Here is a 16,782-nt window from a genome sequence, read left to right on the forward strand (position 1 = left end):
TAAGTGTATAAAATGCGAAACGGTTAAGTATAGATACAAATGCCCTTATTGTAATTTTATTTCCATGAGCCTTATATACGAAAAATACATGACTTAAGACTATTTTTGGAGGTGCCCCTTATAGCCCAGCGCATCTTAAAGTGCAAAACATAGTAGTTTTAAATGATAGGATTTTTTCCTTTAGACCAAAACCAGAGTATTTACTCTCGTACATACTAATACCTAATAACAATTCCACAACTGCTGTATTCAATTCTGTGGTGATAATCATGGGGAAGAAACTTTCTCTGAGCCTGTTAGTCCTTGTTTTGAGACATGTAGCTCCTAGCAGGGCCGTAGCCTGGCAAACGCAAATAACGCTTACTGCGTTGGGCATTAAGTGCCCAAGAGGGCACCAAAACAAATCAGGGTCGTGGTTGTACCATAAAGCATGTGTGCTTAGGGGACCCAAATGGCTAGCAATGGCCCTGGCGCCTACCATAGTCAAGTCAAGTTGTGTTAATTTGTATAGCCCTTAATCACAAAAGGTCTTAAAGGGCTGTACAGACAATACACAGACATCATCAACATAAAATATAGGTAATAATACAATATCCAGTTGACAGCTTCCTGAGGTTAACATTATTTATAATTGATTGAATACAAGTGTGTTTTAAGCCTAGATTTAGACACTTCCACTGAGGTTGCAGATCGAATCTCAAAGAGCAGATCATTGCAGAATACCAGGGCCGAATGGAGAAAGCTCTCGAACCTGCAGATTTTTTCTTGGCTCTTGGGACTACTAGAAGACCAGTATTTACCGAGCAAAGGGAGTAAGTTCATGTTTAATATTGTAAAATAGCAACAGAATCTTAAAATCAAATCCTGAACTGATAGGGAGTCAGTGCAGGTCAGCCAAAAATGCGGTGATGTGATCAAACTTTCTTGTCTTGGTTAAGATTAAAAGCCTTGCTGCAGCATAGGAAAAACAGGTCAAAAAGGTGGTGGCTGGAGTAAGAAGAGCCCCTCATAATGTTGACGGCTCAGCTGCGATACTGTAAGGGTGGAGTCCCTTGAGATTGTTTTGATGAAAACAGTGCATGTTTGAAAAAGATTGAGAAACACAGATATAAGCCGTCATTGCCATGTAAAGTTTCTTTTGCTAAGAATTTGTTTCTGAACAAACCCGTTTCCAAGGTAGCGCACAACTTAAACAAGTCAAACAATGAGGAATTCAACAGGAACCAGTTTGACGACCTGAGGAAACTCGCAGCGCGTGCTAGGACCGGAGACCGGCAAAATTTTTAGTGTGAGAACATTTCACCCATCTCACGTCACCTTTTCCCTCCGCGATTCAGTCCGTGTGATTGCATAACCAAAGAGTCCGCCCCGACTATTTTGGTCTCCACAGAGTGAGAAAGCATGCCTGTATTTGCAAATTGGAGAGGGATTCTTGTTGGCCCCGTTGCACGACATCAATCTCCCTTTCCGCTCTGCGGGCGACAACGTGCCGAACAGGGAGTCAGCCAGGCAGTGAAGTCTTCCAAACTGCCGTCACCCCTTGCAACTACAGTGAGGAATCAAAACTGCCAGTGGAGCAGAGTGGGCCTCAGGGCTTCTGCAACCTGGCGCTGCCACTGGCTGGGGCTCAAGCTGAGAAACTCTTCTTGCCTTCTCTCGGTCCTCCAGCCCCCAGTGATGTCATGAAGCCAGGGTGGATCACACAGAAGCTGAGGGGAATGCTAATGTTGGGAATTTCAGGTCTCAACAAATGACTCCACCATTTCGAAAAACAAAGTGAATTTATCAATTTTTCCCACGTCTACTCCACCAACCAATGTGCCAGACTGCAGGAATCAAGATAATTTGGGCTTAATCAGAGACAACTCCTTGACAAAATTAGGGGTGAGCGATACTTGGAATTTTGGTATTGATCCAGTCCAAGTAAATATAGGGTGGTATCGATCAATATCGATCAGATACTGATACTTTTTCCATGGAAGTATCCTAATGTTAAGTGTGCTGTAAATCGGTCATGTGGAGCACGCTCTGCTGCGACAGCACTTACTGTACCTCACCGGTAAAGTTGGTGAAAATGGATTTCCCTAGAGGGGCAAATAAATTAAATGGAAAAATATAATGGGCAGCCCGGCAGCGCAGTGGTTAGCCCATGTGCGGCACAGTTTTAAGGTCATAAGATCGAACCTTCCTATGTGGAGTTTGCATGTTCTCCCCGTGCTCGCGTGTGTTGCCTCCGGGCACTCAGGTTTCCTCCCACATCCCAAAAACATGCATGTCAGGTTAATTGGCCGGTCCAAATTGTCCCTAGGTGTAAATGAGCGAGCGAGTTGTCTGTCCCTGTGTGCCCTGCAATTGGTTGGCAACCAGTCCAGGGTGTCCCCTGCCCACTGCCCGATTATTGCTGGGATGGGCTCCAGCACCCCCGCGACCCTACTGAGGATAAGCGGTGCAGCTGATGAGATGAGATGAGAAATACTTTATTGCAATATCAAACATGCAAATGAAATACCTTCCATTGCACAATATTGTGAAAATAAAGTCAATACTGCAAATAAAGTGTCTCGTTCTCAGCCTTAGGCTCTCTGCTCTAAGAAAGACGCCCTTATGGCTCTGTTGCCACAGTGACAACAGATTTACAGGTTTTTGTTCAGGAACAGTAACATTTAAACATTTTTGGTTGCAGCTCTTTGCTCTCTGTAGGATTAGCTTTTTCCCCGCGTTTATGTTAGTTGGGTTAATACATAAGTTTATCGACCCTCGAGGTATTTTGACCATGAAAGGTAATGCCTTTGCAGTGTTGTTCCAAATTTATTTTACTTCCAATAACTCAAAATGTTCAGGGGGAACTCAGATTTATTTTGTATCCTTTTCCTTGGCTGATAACCATAAAACCATCAAAAAGACAAAATGTGTCAAATATCTCCTTAGAAGTTTACCTACAGTATGACATTTTTAGCTTCTGCTCGGGGGTGGGTAAAACAATCTGCCTACTCTTTTAATCTCTCATTGCCTTCTCCTTGGCCCTGACAGGAAGCCAGGTAGGAAAAAGGGCTAAAAGTGTGCCTGTCAGGCATAGACGCAGAAGGTAGCAGAGGGCGCTGGGGTGGAACAGATGGGGTGGGTGCAGTATGTGCACAAGGAAGCAGCGCTTTGAGGAAATAAGTGAAGGAGCAAAGTATCAATCCCAGGGCAATAGTAACGATCCAATCCAAGTCCTTGCCTAGAAGTGATAATATTGATATTTCGACCGATCCGCCCACTCCTACTACATATGGAAATTAGATGAGCTAACATCTGACCAGCAGAGCACCTATTTCCTTTGCACCTTCTCATACCTGTCAACCTCCACGGCTCAATGCCCGTACAAACTGTCGTATTTTCCCGTACAAAATACAAAATAATCGTACACAATATTTTTTTTTTCTGAATGATGCATGATGGGAAATCCCCAGGCAGCAGACGCATGCGATTGACAAAGTTGCGTTTTTCTGTTCAGATTTCCTTGTACGTTGTATTAGTCTTAAAATGCATAAAAAACGTACTTTGCACGGCAAAACCGTACAGGTTGACAGGTATGCCTTCTGGTCATTGTGTGAGTGGAGAGGTATTCATCACAAGCAGTCAACATTAGTTAACGGTAGATGTTTCAATCCTGTGGACTGTTGGGGCTACACTGTGCAGGTTCTTCACGGGAGTAGCTTTTTCAGTCATGCGTGTAGTCGATTACACAAAGCTACAAGACATGACATCATGCATGTGCCCCTAATTTAATCAAACGAACATGACATCACCCGTTAGCATAACTTCACAGGGGTTGAGATAAAGTTCCCGATTCCTAATTTTAATTTCACCGTACGCTGATTACGAAGACGTTCATTACTGTATGTTAGTCAGAGCCGTAATGCACCACCGAGGAATGTCAGACTTCGACATGCCCTCGACCTGGCTGTGGCGCCCAGGAGTCGGTGAGGCAATTTTTTTTGTGAGTGCAGCGCTGCCGAGGACTTGTGGACAATGGCCGACCAACTAGGAAAATTCCCGGACTTGCCAGCAGGGGAGGTCCCTGACGCACAGTACGTGCTTTACAGGGTGAGTCGGTCAAGGAGGTCACGGAACGACTTTGCCAGGGACTGGCTCACTCTCGCCGCCATCAAGGAAGCCATCTGGACCTCCAGAAACCTGCTGGTATGGAGGTGCAGGTAGATCCCCCCCGTGGCTGTGCTCCAAATGGCTGCAGATACCATACAGTCTGCGAGCGGCGGGCCTAGGACGCAGCCATAAAGAAGAATCGTCTGCGCCCACCCGGAGGGGGGAACCGGAGCTACACTGTGGGGGTCCCGGCAGCAACGGCCTGGTTGTGGAAAGTAGAAGTAAGAAGAGAGAGGACCCACACAGAGGACTGGAGGATGCTACTTGGGAGGGTGGGATGGCAGAGCTATGCCCTTGCACAATAGTATTGCCCTTTACACGTTGGTTAACTACTGTTAAAAGATAATAACTCTGAACTCTGAAATTGTTTAATTGATGTTGAAAATGTCAGGAAAAAATGTTAAAACGTCATATTGTCACGTCAATTTGCCTGTTTGCTGTTGAGATTGTTGTGTTTGATTTGCTGCTGTTGGTGTCAGTGGGTGTCGGTATCTATTGACACTAACAAAGATGTTATATAACGAAATTGTGAATATGCTTGATTGCTGTTAAGATTGTCGAGAAGGGTTGTTCAAACCTCACATTGTTTGTTTGCTGCTATTAGTGTCAATAAATTTGTTCAAACCAAAAAATGTTGGTTTGTACCAGGGGTTTCCCTAAGGAGAGCTGTTCTGAAGATAGATCACCAGTGCTGAGTCATTGTGATTCTCTAGCAAAATGATTTTTTAATTTGTTGACTGAGTCTGTACAACCCGATTTTTAATAACTAACCTGGTATTAACATAGTTAAAACATAGTAATACCATGATAAGCTGTTATTTTAGAAATTCAAATAAATAAATTTGAGGTCATAGGCTTTATGCACAAAAGAACAACCAATTCAAGTATTGTTAATTATTTTTCAAGCAATTAATTAAGAGAGTAGAATGAAAATGTATTAGTGTTTTAAACACATTTACTGATTTATCTTTTTATTTTAAATACCATAAACTAAATGTGAATATATGGGTTTTATAAAGCAAATGCGCAAAAAATGTGTAGTTTTTTTTTTTTTTAAACTAGCTATCTGGCTACCTTTTTAGCTTTGTAGCCAGTTATTTCCCTACCTTTTTAGCTATTCGACAAGCTATTGGACTAGATTTTTTTTTTTCATTTTTTTGCATGCCATCTAGCTTAAATTGTACCTTTTTTGCGAGTTAGGGGGCTAAATTTTGGCCTCCTTTTTAGCTAGTTATCTAGCTTTGTATTTTACTTTCTATCTGGTTATTTAGATGGCGTTTTACTCTTTTAGTTAACTATCAAGCTCCCTTTTAGTTTTTTACCTGTTTGCCTTTCTAACTAACTATCAAGCTACCTTTTTGGGTATTTAGCAAGCCATCTAGCTAAGTTGCTATTTTAGAAATCGATATCAAATTTGGTGTCCTTTGCATTTATTATTAACAAAAAGTAGCTCTCAGCTTTGCTGTCTCTCAGGTTGCATGGACAGGTGCTGGAAGAAGTTGAAAGCTTTAGGTACTTGGGGTGTGATGTGGCTGCAGTTGGTGGAATGGAGTGTGAGGTATTGCACAGAGTGAATCAAGGAAGCAAGGTTTTGGGATCTTTGAGGAGAGTGATGAACAACAAGAGTATGAGTATGGATGTTAAGAGGGAACTGTATGAGAGTGTGATTGTGCCGACTGTGTTGTATGGTGCAGAGATTTGGAGCCTGAACGCAGATTTAAGAAGGAAGTTGAATGTTTTTGAGATGAAGTGTTTGAGGACTATGTTAGGAGTGAAAGATTGGATAGACTGAGAAATGAAATTGTAGGTAGGTAGGTAGGTAGGTAGTTCTTAGCTTGAAAAAACGTGGCAGACACAAGTTGCTCGAATGATCGTCAATAATTTCCATAAGTTCCATATTGATGTGGCCTGACCCAAGATATAAATTTACTCTATTCCAAATGACAACATTTAGGAATATTTAGGATTGATATTTCAATTGGCAAATAGTGTTCATCAAATTACATTAGGCCGACAACAAGTTTGTAGTCCTCTTTAGTAGTCACCAATTGCATATTTAGAGTTAGGAAACAATGTAAAACTATTAATAATGCGATAACAACAATAACAACAAAATATAATCTGTATTTTCATCTCATAGGATTTAGCTCAAGAGATATAAACACAGCATATGCGTCTACAACTGTTTTTTGCACCAGGATGACATTATGCTAATGTAAATTGTGAATTAATGTGCACACCATCTCATATAGCAGATGCGGATGAAGCCTTCATGTGTTTATGCAGCGTGTATTAAAATGAAATACATCTCAGTAAGCCTTGCCAGAATGAGCTTTGAGCATTCTCTAATTAATAACTGAAAAAAGAGAAAGCCATTGTTGGAAAATATTTTGGTCCTCTTGAAAGATATCAAACAAATTCACGGCTGCACGCATTCAAAACGTTAGTCACTTACAATACTCAGTTTAAGCCGAGAAAAAGTAAAACAAAACTTTATACCGATTTTTAATCACCTTTGGTTCTCATTTCTCTCACATATCTGGTACTGTGACTAAAAAAGTGTGCTAATGAGATAAGAACTAATGCTCTGGCAATCTGGGTTTGATTCCCATTGCATCCAGTGTTATTCAATTGTGAACAACCGTCCATGTCCCTGATGACCTGGTGGTAAAGATTAAGTGGTCTTATTATTGCCATCCAGTACGATCCCCATTTCCAGCATGGTAACGAATAACCTATTCTGTCCACATACAAGGTGCATTTGATTTTAAGACGCACTTTCAAAATTCTGTCAAATTTGTCTTTTTGGTAGACCTTATAGTCTGGAAAATACAGTACTTTTTAAAGCCAGAATGCAAAAGCTCCTCCAAAAGACACATCTCTATTTCGAAAGGTTATAGCTCGCCACCCGAAGCAACATGAGGTCGGCTTATATTTAGTTGTTGCATCAAGTTGTCTTGAAGGAAAACAGACTCAGACATTTTTGAAGCAATTCGAACAATCCTGTCGGGACCACAGGAGAGAAAAAGCCTTGAATCGGAAAGAATGGGAGTGACTCAGAGAGGAAGAGGTGGGAATGAGAATGCCAATTATAGGGAATCCCCCTGAGATTTGAGCCCGCGTGCTCGTCCACAACACACTGAATGATACCAACGAGAAAAACATATGCTAGATATGTCACGTGTAACTCAGCATTAACAGACAAATATTGAGTCAGAAGAAAAAGATGCCCTTTAAAATATGACAAAACATTTTGCCTATTATGTATTTCATCAACAAAGCTTAGGAGATTTGTGATCCCCAGTTTTATGATTACTAAAGACTTGTCATCAGCTTTTCTATCTATCAATCCTGGTCATGTCCCTCAAGAGGGGTGACCGACAGCAAGACAAACACATTCAAAAAACAAAGAAAATAAAAAAGGGAAAAAGTAGCAAAAAACACACACAAACATTTTTGGACCATGGCCAAGCCAAATGCCCAAACACCCAAACAAGTTAAGCACCTCGGCACCTAAGTTGGCCATGCTTTCGTCCCTCCAAATGAAATATCAAGTGAGGTCAAGTCAAGTTTATTTGTATAGCCCTTAATCACAAAGAGCCTCAAAGGGCTGCACAGGCGGCCATGTCACTCGGGTCAGGTTGACACAACACACTCTTCTGTTCAACAGCAGGGCCCGACAGCTTTCACTGGTTTACCCCTGCCGCATCATACAGGTGCCCTGCCCATCCCTTAGAATGTGTCTAACCATCCCACTATCCTTTCACAACACCTCTCTACTCATTCCTACCACCAACAAGAGCTCTAGCTTCCACTACATTTCGAACCTCTTTCCTGCAGAGCACTCATAACCAGTGTTCCCTCTAAGCCGCGTGCGTGCGCAATTGCGCACTGCTCGCACATTCTCAGCGCACAAGAAAATCTAGCCAGCGCACAAAAATGAGGGCTCAAAATTACTAATTAAGAAGCGACTTAAGTCAAAGTTACAGTGCATGAAGGTAAAAATACACAGGTTCTCCTGACGTTGTATCCTAAATGCGGTATTTTGAAGTCGAACGAAGTTGAGTAAAGTTAGTACAGTTTGTCGAGAATTGGCTTCTTCGGCTCGGCTCACTAAAAGGAACCGGCTCTTTAGGGTCCTAAACGGCTCATCAGGTTGTTTTTGCTTCTTTAATCCCAACATGACCAAATCTTATGTAAAATTATGCACAAAATGACTTAGAGGAATGGGGGAATAGAACAAAAAAGAAAAAAATACCAAAATGAAAAAGTTGTGAAAAGCTGAGAAAAAAAGAAACAAAAGGAAGAGAAATAAAGAAGGAAAAATTTAGAAAAAAGCCAGAAAAAAAGAAAGAAATGTGGGGAAAAAGCAAATAGAGAATAAAAAGAAAAAGGTAACAGCTCGGAAAAAATAAACACAATGAGATTTTTTTAAAGGAATTTCTAAAGAAGTAGAAAAAAAACACGGAAAAAAGAAGAAAAAGTTTGTGTTGCATTCAAATAATTTCCTATTATACCAAGTGAATCTCTTTGCCAACATTGTACTTCCACTAAAAATGTGATTAAGTACAGTTCTGTATCTTGCAACCGAATAAATAAGCCCGCAAAAATGTTAATATTATGTGACAAAATATATCAGGAAATAAAAAGAAATGGATATCTCGTGAAAGAATTGTAAGAACAAACAACGTTTGTAGGCCGTACAACCTTTGCAATAGTACATGAGTCAATTCATTCAAAAGAGAAAAATAATTTTGTATTGCCGGAAACTCAGCAAAATGTAACTTGATGTCAAGTTTTGGACATGTTTGATAATGACTCAGTTGCCACACTTGGGATTGCCGTTGCTCACTGTTGTTTCAAGCGCTGCTCACCGACTTTGTGTGAACGCTCAGACCCGTGGAAAATTACAGGGAACATTGCTCATAACATCATCTATCCACATCAATCGCGGCCTTCCTCTAGGTCGCCTTCCATTTACCTCTGCTCTGTAGATCCTCTTCATCATTCGCTCCTCATTCATCCTCTCCATGTGTCCAAACCAACAGAGTACGTCCTATTTAAGCTCTGGGCTCTCACTCACCCTTGGTCAGTCCGTCAACGAACCTCTGCACCCGCAAGACGTGTGTTTTGACTCTGTCCGATGTCCTGCTTGTGTATCCTGTCCGGTATCGATCCCGTCTAGCTTGTCCTGTTTTATATCTGACTACAGTCCCCAGTGTCTGGTATCGATACCGTCTGTCTCGTCCTGTCTGATATCTGACACCAGTCTCCAGTATCGGGTATTGATCCCGTCTATCTCGCCTAGTTTGATATCTGACTCCAGTCTCTGGTGTCTGGTATCGATCCCGTTTGTCTCCGCCTATTTGATATCTTGCTAGAGTCTCCGGTATTGATCCTGTCTCGTCCTGTCTGCTGACTCCAGTCTTCGGTATCTGGTATCAATTCTGTCTGCTCCGCCCTTTCCGTTATCGATCCCGTCTGTCCGGTATCTGGTAGTGATCCTGTCTGTCCCGTCCTGTCCGGTATCGACCCCGTTTGTCCGGTATCTGCTCGTGTATCTGGTATAACTCTCGTTGGTCTCTGGCTTCCTGTTTTTCCACGCCGACTTCAGTCTTACTTCTTCCGTCCAGCGATCGGCGAATCACTGGCGTTTGTGTTCACACGCATGACTGCCCCATTCCCGTAAAATAAAGCTTGTGTGAAAGCGTTACGCATCTGGGTCCTCCTGTTCTGGTTCTGACATCCTTGGCCTTGTGTAGGTTTCACATCAGGGGAGGTTGTAATAGTGGTCAATTCAGCCCTTGGAGACTTTTTGCGATTAGGGGTTAAATAAATGAACATGACTCTCCTTCTCATCACCCATTGGCAATTGTTTAGTGTATTGTCAATTTGCATCATAAATTTGGCTTTTATTTCTTTTTTCTCAGTTTTTAAAGGATTTGTTCCTCAATCCCTAACAAAACTCTAGTGCAGTTGCACAAGCCGCAAAATATCACACGGTTTCGACGAGTCGAATCAAATTTGACACAGTGGACTGCATGTTTTTCTTTTTTTTTTTCTTGTTAGGTTTGGCAGGCTGCCTGGTGTCTTCAAGTGGGAATTCTCACCTCTAGTGTTGACTTAGCAAAGATACCCTAGCTTATTTTCACACTTAAAAAGTTGAGAAACATCCGACACATGTTATTAAAAATGACATTTGGTGGGGGGGCTGTTTGTCACCACAAGCAAAAACAGCTACTACATGTTTGGGTGCAGCGAGAAATCCTTCAAAAGCGGCCTGGGAACAATTTTAGATCTTTGAAGGTAATCAACATGTGCTACAATGCCCCAGTGACACTCTGGGCACTGCATGGCGCAAAAAGTGTGATACAGCTTGTATATACATAGCTGTGCAGCTCTAAAAAAGACACACACACATTGACAGCGTGCAGGGAAAGTTCAAGTTTTAGTGCCAGACAGTGTCCTTTCGCGCCCAGCGCATGAAAGTTGTCAAACGAGGATTTGAAGAGGTGACGAGTTACTGTTGTCGCTCAGCGTTACGAGCAGCTTTGAGGTCCGGCCCGCTCCATTTTCCACAGTAGGCCCAAATTTTTGGCATTCCAGAAGACCAATGCAGTCTCAGACTGTGGTGATGAACTAATTCGCAGTCTAATGGGCTACTTGGATTCGTAAAATTGCTTTTCGACCCAAAGTGCCTGAAAGCATCATCATCACATGTACAAAGTACTAAACTATGGGTTTCTTCCTGCATGCAGGAGCAAAACTAGGGCAAATAAGATCGATATATTGGTGAACAAAATTGCATACCTCCATGAACGTTGTCCATGCAAAAATCAGACGTTGCCATTCAACAGGACTGCATGGATGCTGCACTTATGTGGCAGTTTACACATAACAGCGACATCTGTACTGGTTGCAGCCAGACAAAATGAATACTTATTTTCAGAGCTGTGTTACAACTAAAACCATACTCTTCCTGGCTACCCCTTGTGCAACAAATGATCAACATAAAAACATTTATTAAATAATGACTAAACTTTTTGGGTTATTATTTGTGTGGACACCATTTTCCTCTAGAGAAATTTCAACTTCTCAACATTTGTGTATATCTCATTTGACATTTGTAATTGCTTCAGAATTATAATAGTCATAATTGTTAGAGGGGGGAAAAAAATCGATAAACAATTTATATTTTTATTTTGATCGTTACAATAGTAAAAACTAATTGTTACTTGCAGCCATAATACACATAATTTATCAATCTCAAGTTTCGGATTGGTCAGTGTGCTTCTGCTTCATTGAGACATTTTATTCCAGCTTTCAAATTTGAAGCTACGACTCCCTACAGTTTTTCTTTTTGCTCTGCTAAAACTAAGCACACTTGATTTTCGCCATTTCAACCATGCGCTGTAAGCCAAGATGTCGAACAGTTGAAATAGAAAAAATATTTTTTCCTGGTCATACCACCACCCTGATATTTAAATTTTTATAAAAACCTCCTTACTGGGAAGTTCCACTACATCAACCAAACAAGGCGCTAAACCCAAGCAACATATCCATCCATCCATCCATAGTCTGCACCGCTTATTCTTAGTAGGGTCGCGGGGGTGCTGGAGCCCATCTCAGTTATCTTCCACCAGTGGGCAGGGGACACCCTGAACTGGTTGCCAGCCAGTCTCAGGGCACACAGAGACGGACAACTCACGCGCTCATTCACACCTAGGGACAATTTGGACCAGCCTATTAGCCTAACATGCATGTTTTTGGAATGTGGGAGGAAACCCACGCAAGTGGGGGAGAACATGCAAACTCCGCACAGGAAGGTTTGATCTCAAGACCTCAGAACTGTGTCGCACACGCGCTAACCACTGCGCCGTCGTGCTGCCCCAAACAACATATCATATTACAAAATCAGTACCTCTTAATCTGCATGTGTGATTTATGACAACCAAAACCACATGTGAAAGCTTGCCGCAAACTTGGCAACCAAAAGGGTCTAAGTCATTAATCCATGTCCTCAAGTTCAGCCCTTGTTATCTTCACTTACGCCTATCAGAAAACACCATCGCTTAAATATTTCACTTGGCAAATCCACACATATATACAAAGGTCCCTGGGAATGTGACGCAAGTCAGATCCTGGAAGTAGATCAAAAAAAGGGCAAACAGTCTGCCCCTACTCGCAGACCAAACACTCTGCTCTCATATAAACTCGTAGCAGTTTGTGATGAAAAGGCACAAACCAATTTTCTCAAGGGGGCCTGCAGTGGAGGCACAGCGAACAGACCAAAACGTTTAAACATTTTGATATATGTTGATCAAGTATGTTATAAAGTGATGTTTGTGGCCTCATGACAACATGCATTAAAGAAAACAACTGTGTGTCAATTTAAAGGTTATCAAAACAATTTATTCTAAACTGGAATTAGGGTCTCCTTTTTTTAAAAAAATAAACATGCCGGTGTGTTTTATTTATCTTTAAAGACCTGTCTTTTCTGAAATATACTTCAGTCTTATTTTCTAAGAAGAATTTAAACCAAACAAGAATGTTAACATGTTATACTGAATATTAGTTTAGATTGTGTTTGTGGGGGGGGGACATCAATTGTTTTTATTGTTACAGGCCTGAATCACAATCGATATTATATGTCCTGTGAAGGCCATTCTATTTGAACTTCTTATATCTCTTTACCGTACATGGTGCGTAACAAAAGCACAATTTCCAATATGTCAGAACCCGAACAGATGGTGGACCCAAACGCGCAACGCTTTCACACCAAACTTTATTTTAAGGAAATGGGGCAGTCATGCATGGGAACACAAACGCCAGCGATTCATCGATCGCTGGGCAGAAGAAGTGAGACAGATAAGTCAGGCGCGGGAAAACAGGAAGCCAGGGACAGATGAGATTGAAACCGGACTTGACAGACAGGATCGATAGCAGATACAAGATATACGAGCAGATACTGGACAGGAGGGGACAGACGGGTTTGATACCTGATACTGAATACACAAGCAGAATACCAGACAGACGAGATCGATACCGGATACAGGATGCACGAGCAAGATACCGGACAGGACGGGACAGACGGGATTGTAACCGGATACAGGATGCACGAGCAAGACTTGGACAGGACTGGACATACGGGATCGATACCGGATACAGGATGCAAAAGCAAGATACCGGACAGGACGGGAAAGACGGAATCAATACCAGTAACACAGGCAAGATAGCGGACAGGACGGGACAGACGGGATAGATACCGGATAGTGGACACACAAGCAGGATGCCTGACAGAGTCAAAATGCTTGTCTTGCAAGTGCAGAGGTTCGCTGATGGACTGACAAGGAGTGAATGAGAGCACTGAGTTTAAATAGGAGGGGAGCCAATCATGCAATGAGCAGCAGCTAGCGCCAAACGAGCGGGTACAGGTGAGGGCAATTAGCAATCGGGACACAATATCCTTATCAAACAGATTCTCGCAAGTGTTGCTTTTTACTGGTTAGTTCATTGCAATGAACCAAAAAAGGACCAAAAAAGGAATGGGCCGCTTGCCACTGCACATTCCGAAGAGAAGCAAGCTAAGTTGGCACTCATCCTCAGTTTTTAATGCTCTGAAAAGAACGTTGAACATCAATCGATTACCTACGATCACTTAGCTCCAACCTTTTCAAGCTAAGAGCTACTCTTTGATACCAATTAACGCAAAGGCCACCAAGTTTGAAATACATTTATAAAATAACTTGTTATTACTATGTTGTTGCTATGTTCTTACCATATTAATTATTTGACTCAGTCAACCATTAAAATCAATTTTACTAGAAAATCACAATAACCTAGTCCTGGTGAGCTATTTTCAGAACAGGTCTCTGGGCACCTCGGCTGTCCTTAGAACCCTCGTGCACCACGTTAAACCATACTGGCTTAGCTTAATAAGGAAGGTCAATCCCAAACATGTTATTGATTTTTTTCTAAAATGCTCTTATAACCTAAACACAGCCTTCTGTTAAATAAGCATGAGTAAAGCTTCTAAATCCTACCAGTATCCATCATGTACTTAAAATGAGATGACGGTTAAACACACAAATGCCAATCACAGCTCATTTGTTTATTGATGATGTGCAATATTTGGTTCAAACCTGGGCAATTTTGATGTCATTTTCAGTTAATGACATGCTGGTAAATGGCTGTCCTATTGGATGGATAAAAATCAGGTACATTTGAATAATTCATTCGTCTTGGGACCAAAGAGGTCGCAAGTTTGATTCCTCCAAGTTAAATGTCCAACTGTCCTTGGGCAAGACACTGAAGTCTTAATGCCGCCGATATGAGGGTAGGCGCCTCAGCATGGCTGACTCCTCTATCGGTGTGTGAGTAAGTGTGTGTAAATGGGTAAAGTGTGAAGTAAAACGCTTTGGAGGTCCTCAGTGACTGGTAAAACACCCTATAAATGCAATTTAAAGAGATTGCCTTATTTCAAACTTGCAGGGATAAGAATTATCTTTGTTTCTGAAAGTAATACACCAGGGTTTTTTTTTTCAACCCAACTTTTAATTTCTAAGGGGGTCGAAATAATGCACATATCTGTCAACCTGTACGTTTTTGCCGTACAAAGTACGTTTATTATGCATTTTAAGACGTGTACGGCGTACGAGAAAATCTGTCCGGAAAAACGTAAATTTGTCAATTATGGGTACCATCAGACTATGACGAAATGGCAAATCAATCAAGTCAAACGAGTTCGCCGCGGACGCCTCTATCTCGTTTTTTTTTGTCGCAAACAATGTGAGCGGTTTGATGTAGTGAAAGGAAGTCCGTCTCTTTTTAGAGAACTGACTTTTTCGGCTCAACTCATTAAAGAGAGCCAGCTCTCAAACGGCTCACTTGCTTTGATGCATTATATCACGAATTAATATGTTGTATAAAGAAGTTAAGAAAAGAAGGAAGTATAAAAGGAGAAAACGAAAAAAGACAGGTTTGTGGTTATCCCTTTAATCAGTATATTACCAACAATTATTTGATGCAGAAAATGAATTCATAATTTGAATAAATAGATTGTTATATTATATTTGCATGTATTTTTTCCTTCTACAGTGAACATCCAAGCTACTTAATTTTGGAACTGTTTTTATAATAAACCTCATTCATGTCGATCAACTCAGTATCTCACAACAAAATGTTAATTAACAATATATATGACATAAGGAAACACGTGTACAATATAACATGTTAAACTACATAAATAAACATGTTTGAAAAAAATATATGGTGTAAGATTTTTTTGTATTTTGTAAGGGAAAATACGACAGTTTGTAAGGGCATGGAGCAGTGGAGGTTGACAGGTATGGAGTAACCTATGAAGACTTACTATTGGGTAGCAGGAAGGCTAATTAACTGGCGAGCTAACTACGGCTTGACAACTCAAAATGGATTGTCTGGCAGCACTCATGAGTGATGGACGGCTGTCATGTTTACACTTGACTAGAGAATGTGTCAAGTAGATGCGCCATTTCAAACTAACCTTATCATCTATGTCACATCCGAACAAAAAAGTAAAGTAAAAAAGCAATAAAAAGCAGCGAGTTGTACTCCGTAGGGACCCCACTTACGACAAGTCGAAGGGCTTCAGTCACCATCCGAATGAATAATCACAAACACTTTGAATAAAATGACTGCAGAAAGCAAATGTCGGGGGTTTTGGGAAATGCGGTTTAAAACGCGTAGCAATAAAGAAGTTAAGTGGGAGATATATAGGAACTGCAAAGCGGCGATGGGCCAACTCCGTGGCCCATGGGAACTGTTCCTCCTCTCCGGGAAACACACCGAGCCCTCCTATCAAACGTGCCCGGAATGGAAGCTTAAGGGGGAGCTTCACCGACGTCGCTCGATACCTGTTAGACGCAGCTTCACGGGTCCATTCCGCCGAACCCCTTGGTTAGACATCCCCTCTTTGTTCCAGTCTTTACGGGGCATACAAAAGGAGTCGTTTGTTCGGCGGGGGGGAAAAACGAGATTTAACAGTCTCGCCGCCAGTTTTAGACAAGAATGGAGTCAAGGCATTGTGGCCATTGCAGGAAAAAGGGGGTGAAAATCTATTCGAAAATGAGTAAATGGAGGCTTGTTCAATTTAAAGAGACGAGTTCTCCTCAGGGAGGTGTAACATCCTGGGAGCCGCTGTCTCCTCTGGCGGGGAGTAGGAGTGCGCAGTCCACCGGCGCGTAGCCCTCGTGCGGAGGCTGCCGCTTCCTCTGCCGCTTCCCCTGCCTCTTTCCGGGCTGCGAGGTGCTGGCCAGTAACGCTCCGAACATTTCCCTTCACATTTGGCGCAACACTTCTTTTGCACTCCTTAAGATTGCTCATTTCGGGGTTACTGTCGCTTTAAGAGCTCACCGTCACGTCATTGACACGCCCCCTTTTAGGTTTCTCAATTCAATGTGGCTTGAAATTTCATTGCAAATGAAAACTCGCGTGAAAAAAAGCAATTCTTTTGAAGCACTTTTAAAGGGACAGTGAGTAATATTTGACCACTAGATGTCGCAACCAAAAGCGAAAAAGCCCGAGGAAGAATATAAACTACAGACTCAAAAGGACCAAACTGCAACATTTTGCTTTTCTTTTTTGCCCGGCATT

At 41.8% G+C, this 16,782-nt stretch overlaps 1 protein-coding gene across 1 annotated transcript in view; it reads right to left on the minus strand.

Moving 5' to 3' along the window:
• smurf2 (SMAD specific E3 ubiquitin protein ligase 2) overlaps positions 1-16,501 on the minus strand; it is a 59,545-nt gene extending 43,044 nt beyond the window's left edge. The window contains exon 1 of the mRNA XM_088343204.1: positions 16,044-16,501. Coding sequence (XP_088199330.1) covers positions 16,044-16,125 — 82 coding nt within the window. The 5' untranslated portion in view covers positions 16,126-16,501. The remainder of the gene's footprint in view (positions 1-16,043) is intronic.
• Between the last annotated feature and the right edge of the window lie 281 nt (positions 16,502-16,782).

This window comes from Urocampus carinirostris, chromosome 1 (assembly GCF_059441175.1).
Source record: "Urocampus carinirostris isolate Australia breed hairy pipefish chromosome 1, RoL_Ucar_1.0, whole genome shotgun sequence".
NCBI classification, from domain to species: domain Eukaryota; kingdom Metazoa; phylum Chordata; class Actinopteri; order Syngnathiformes; family Syngnathidae; genus Urocampus; species Urocampus carinirostris.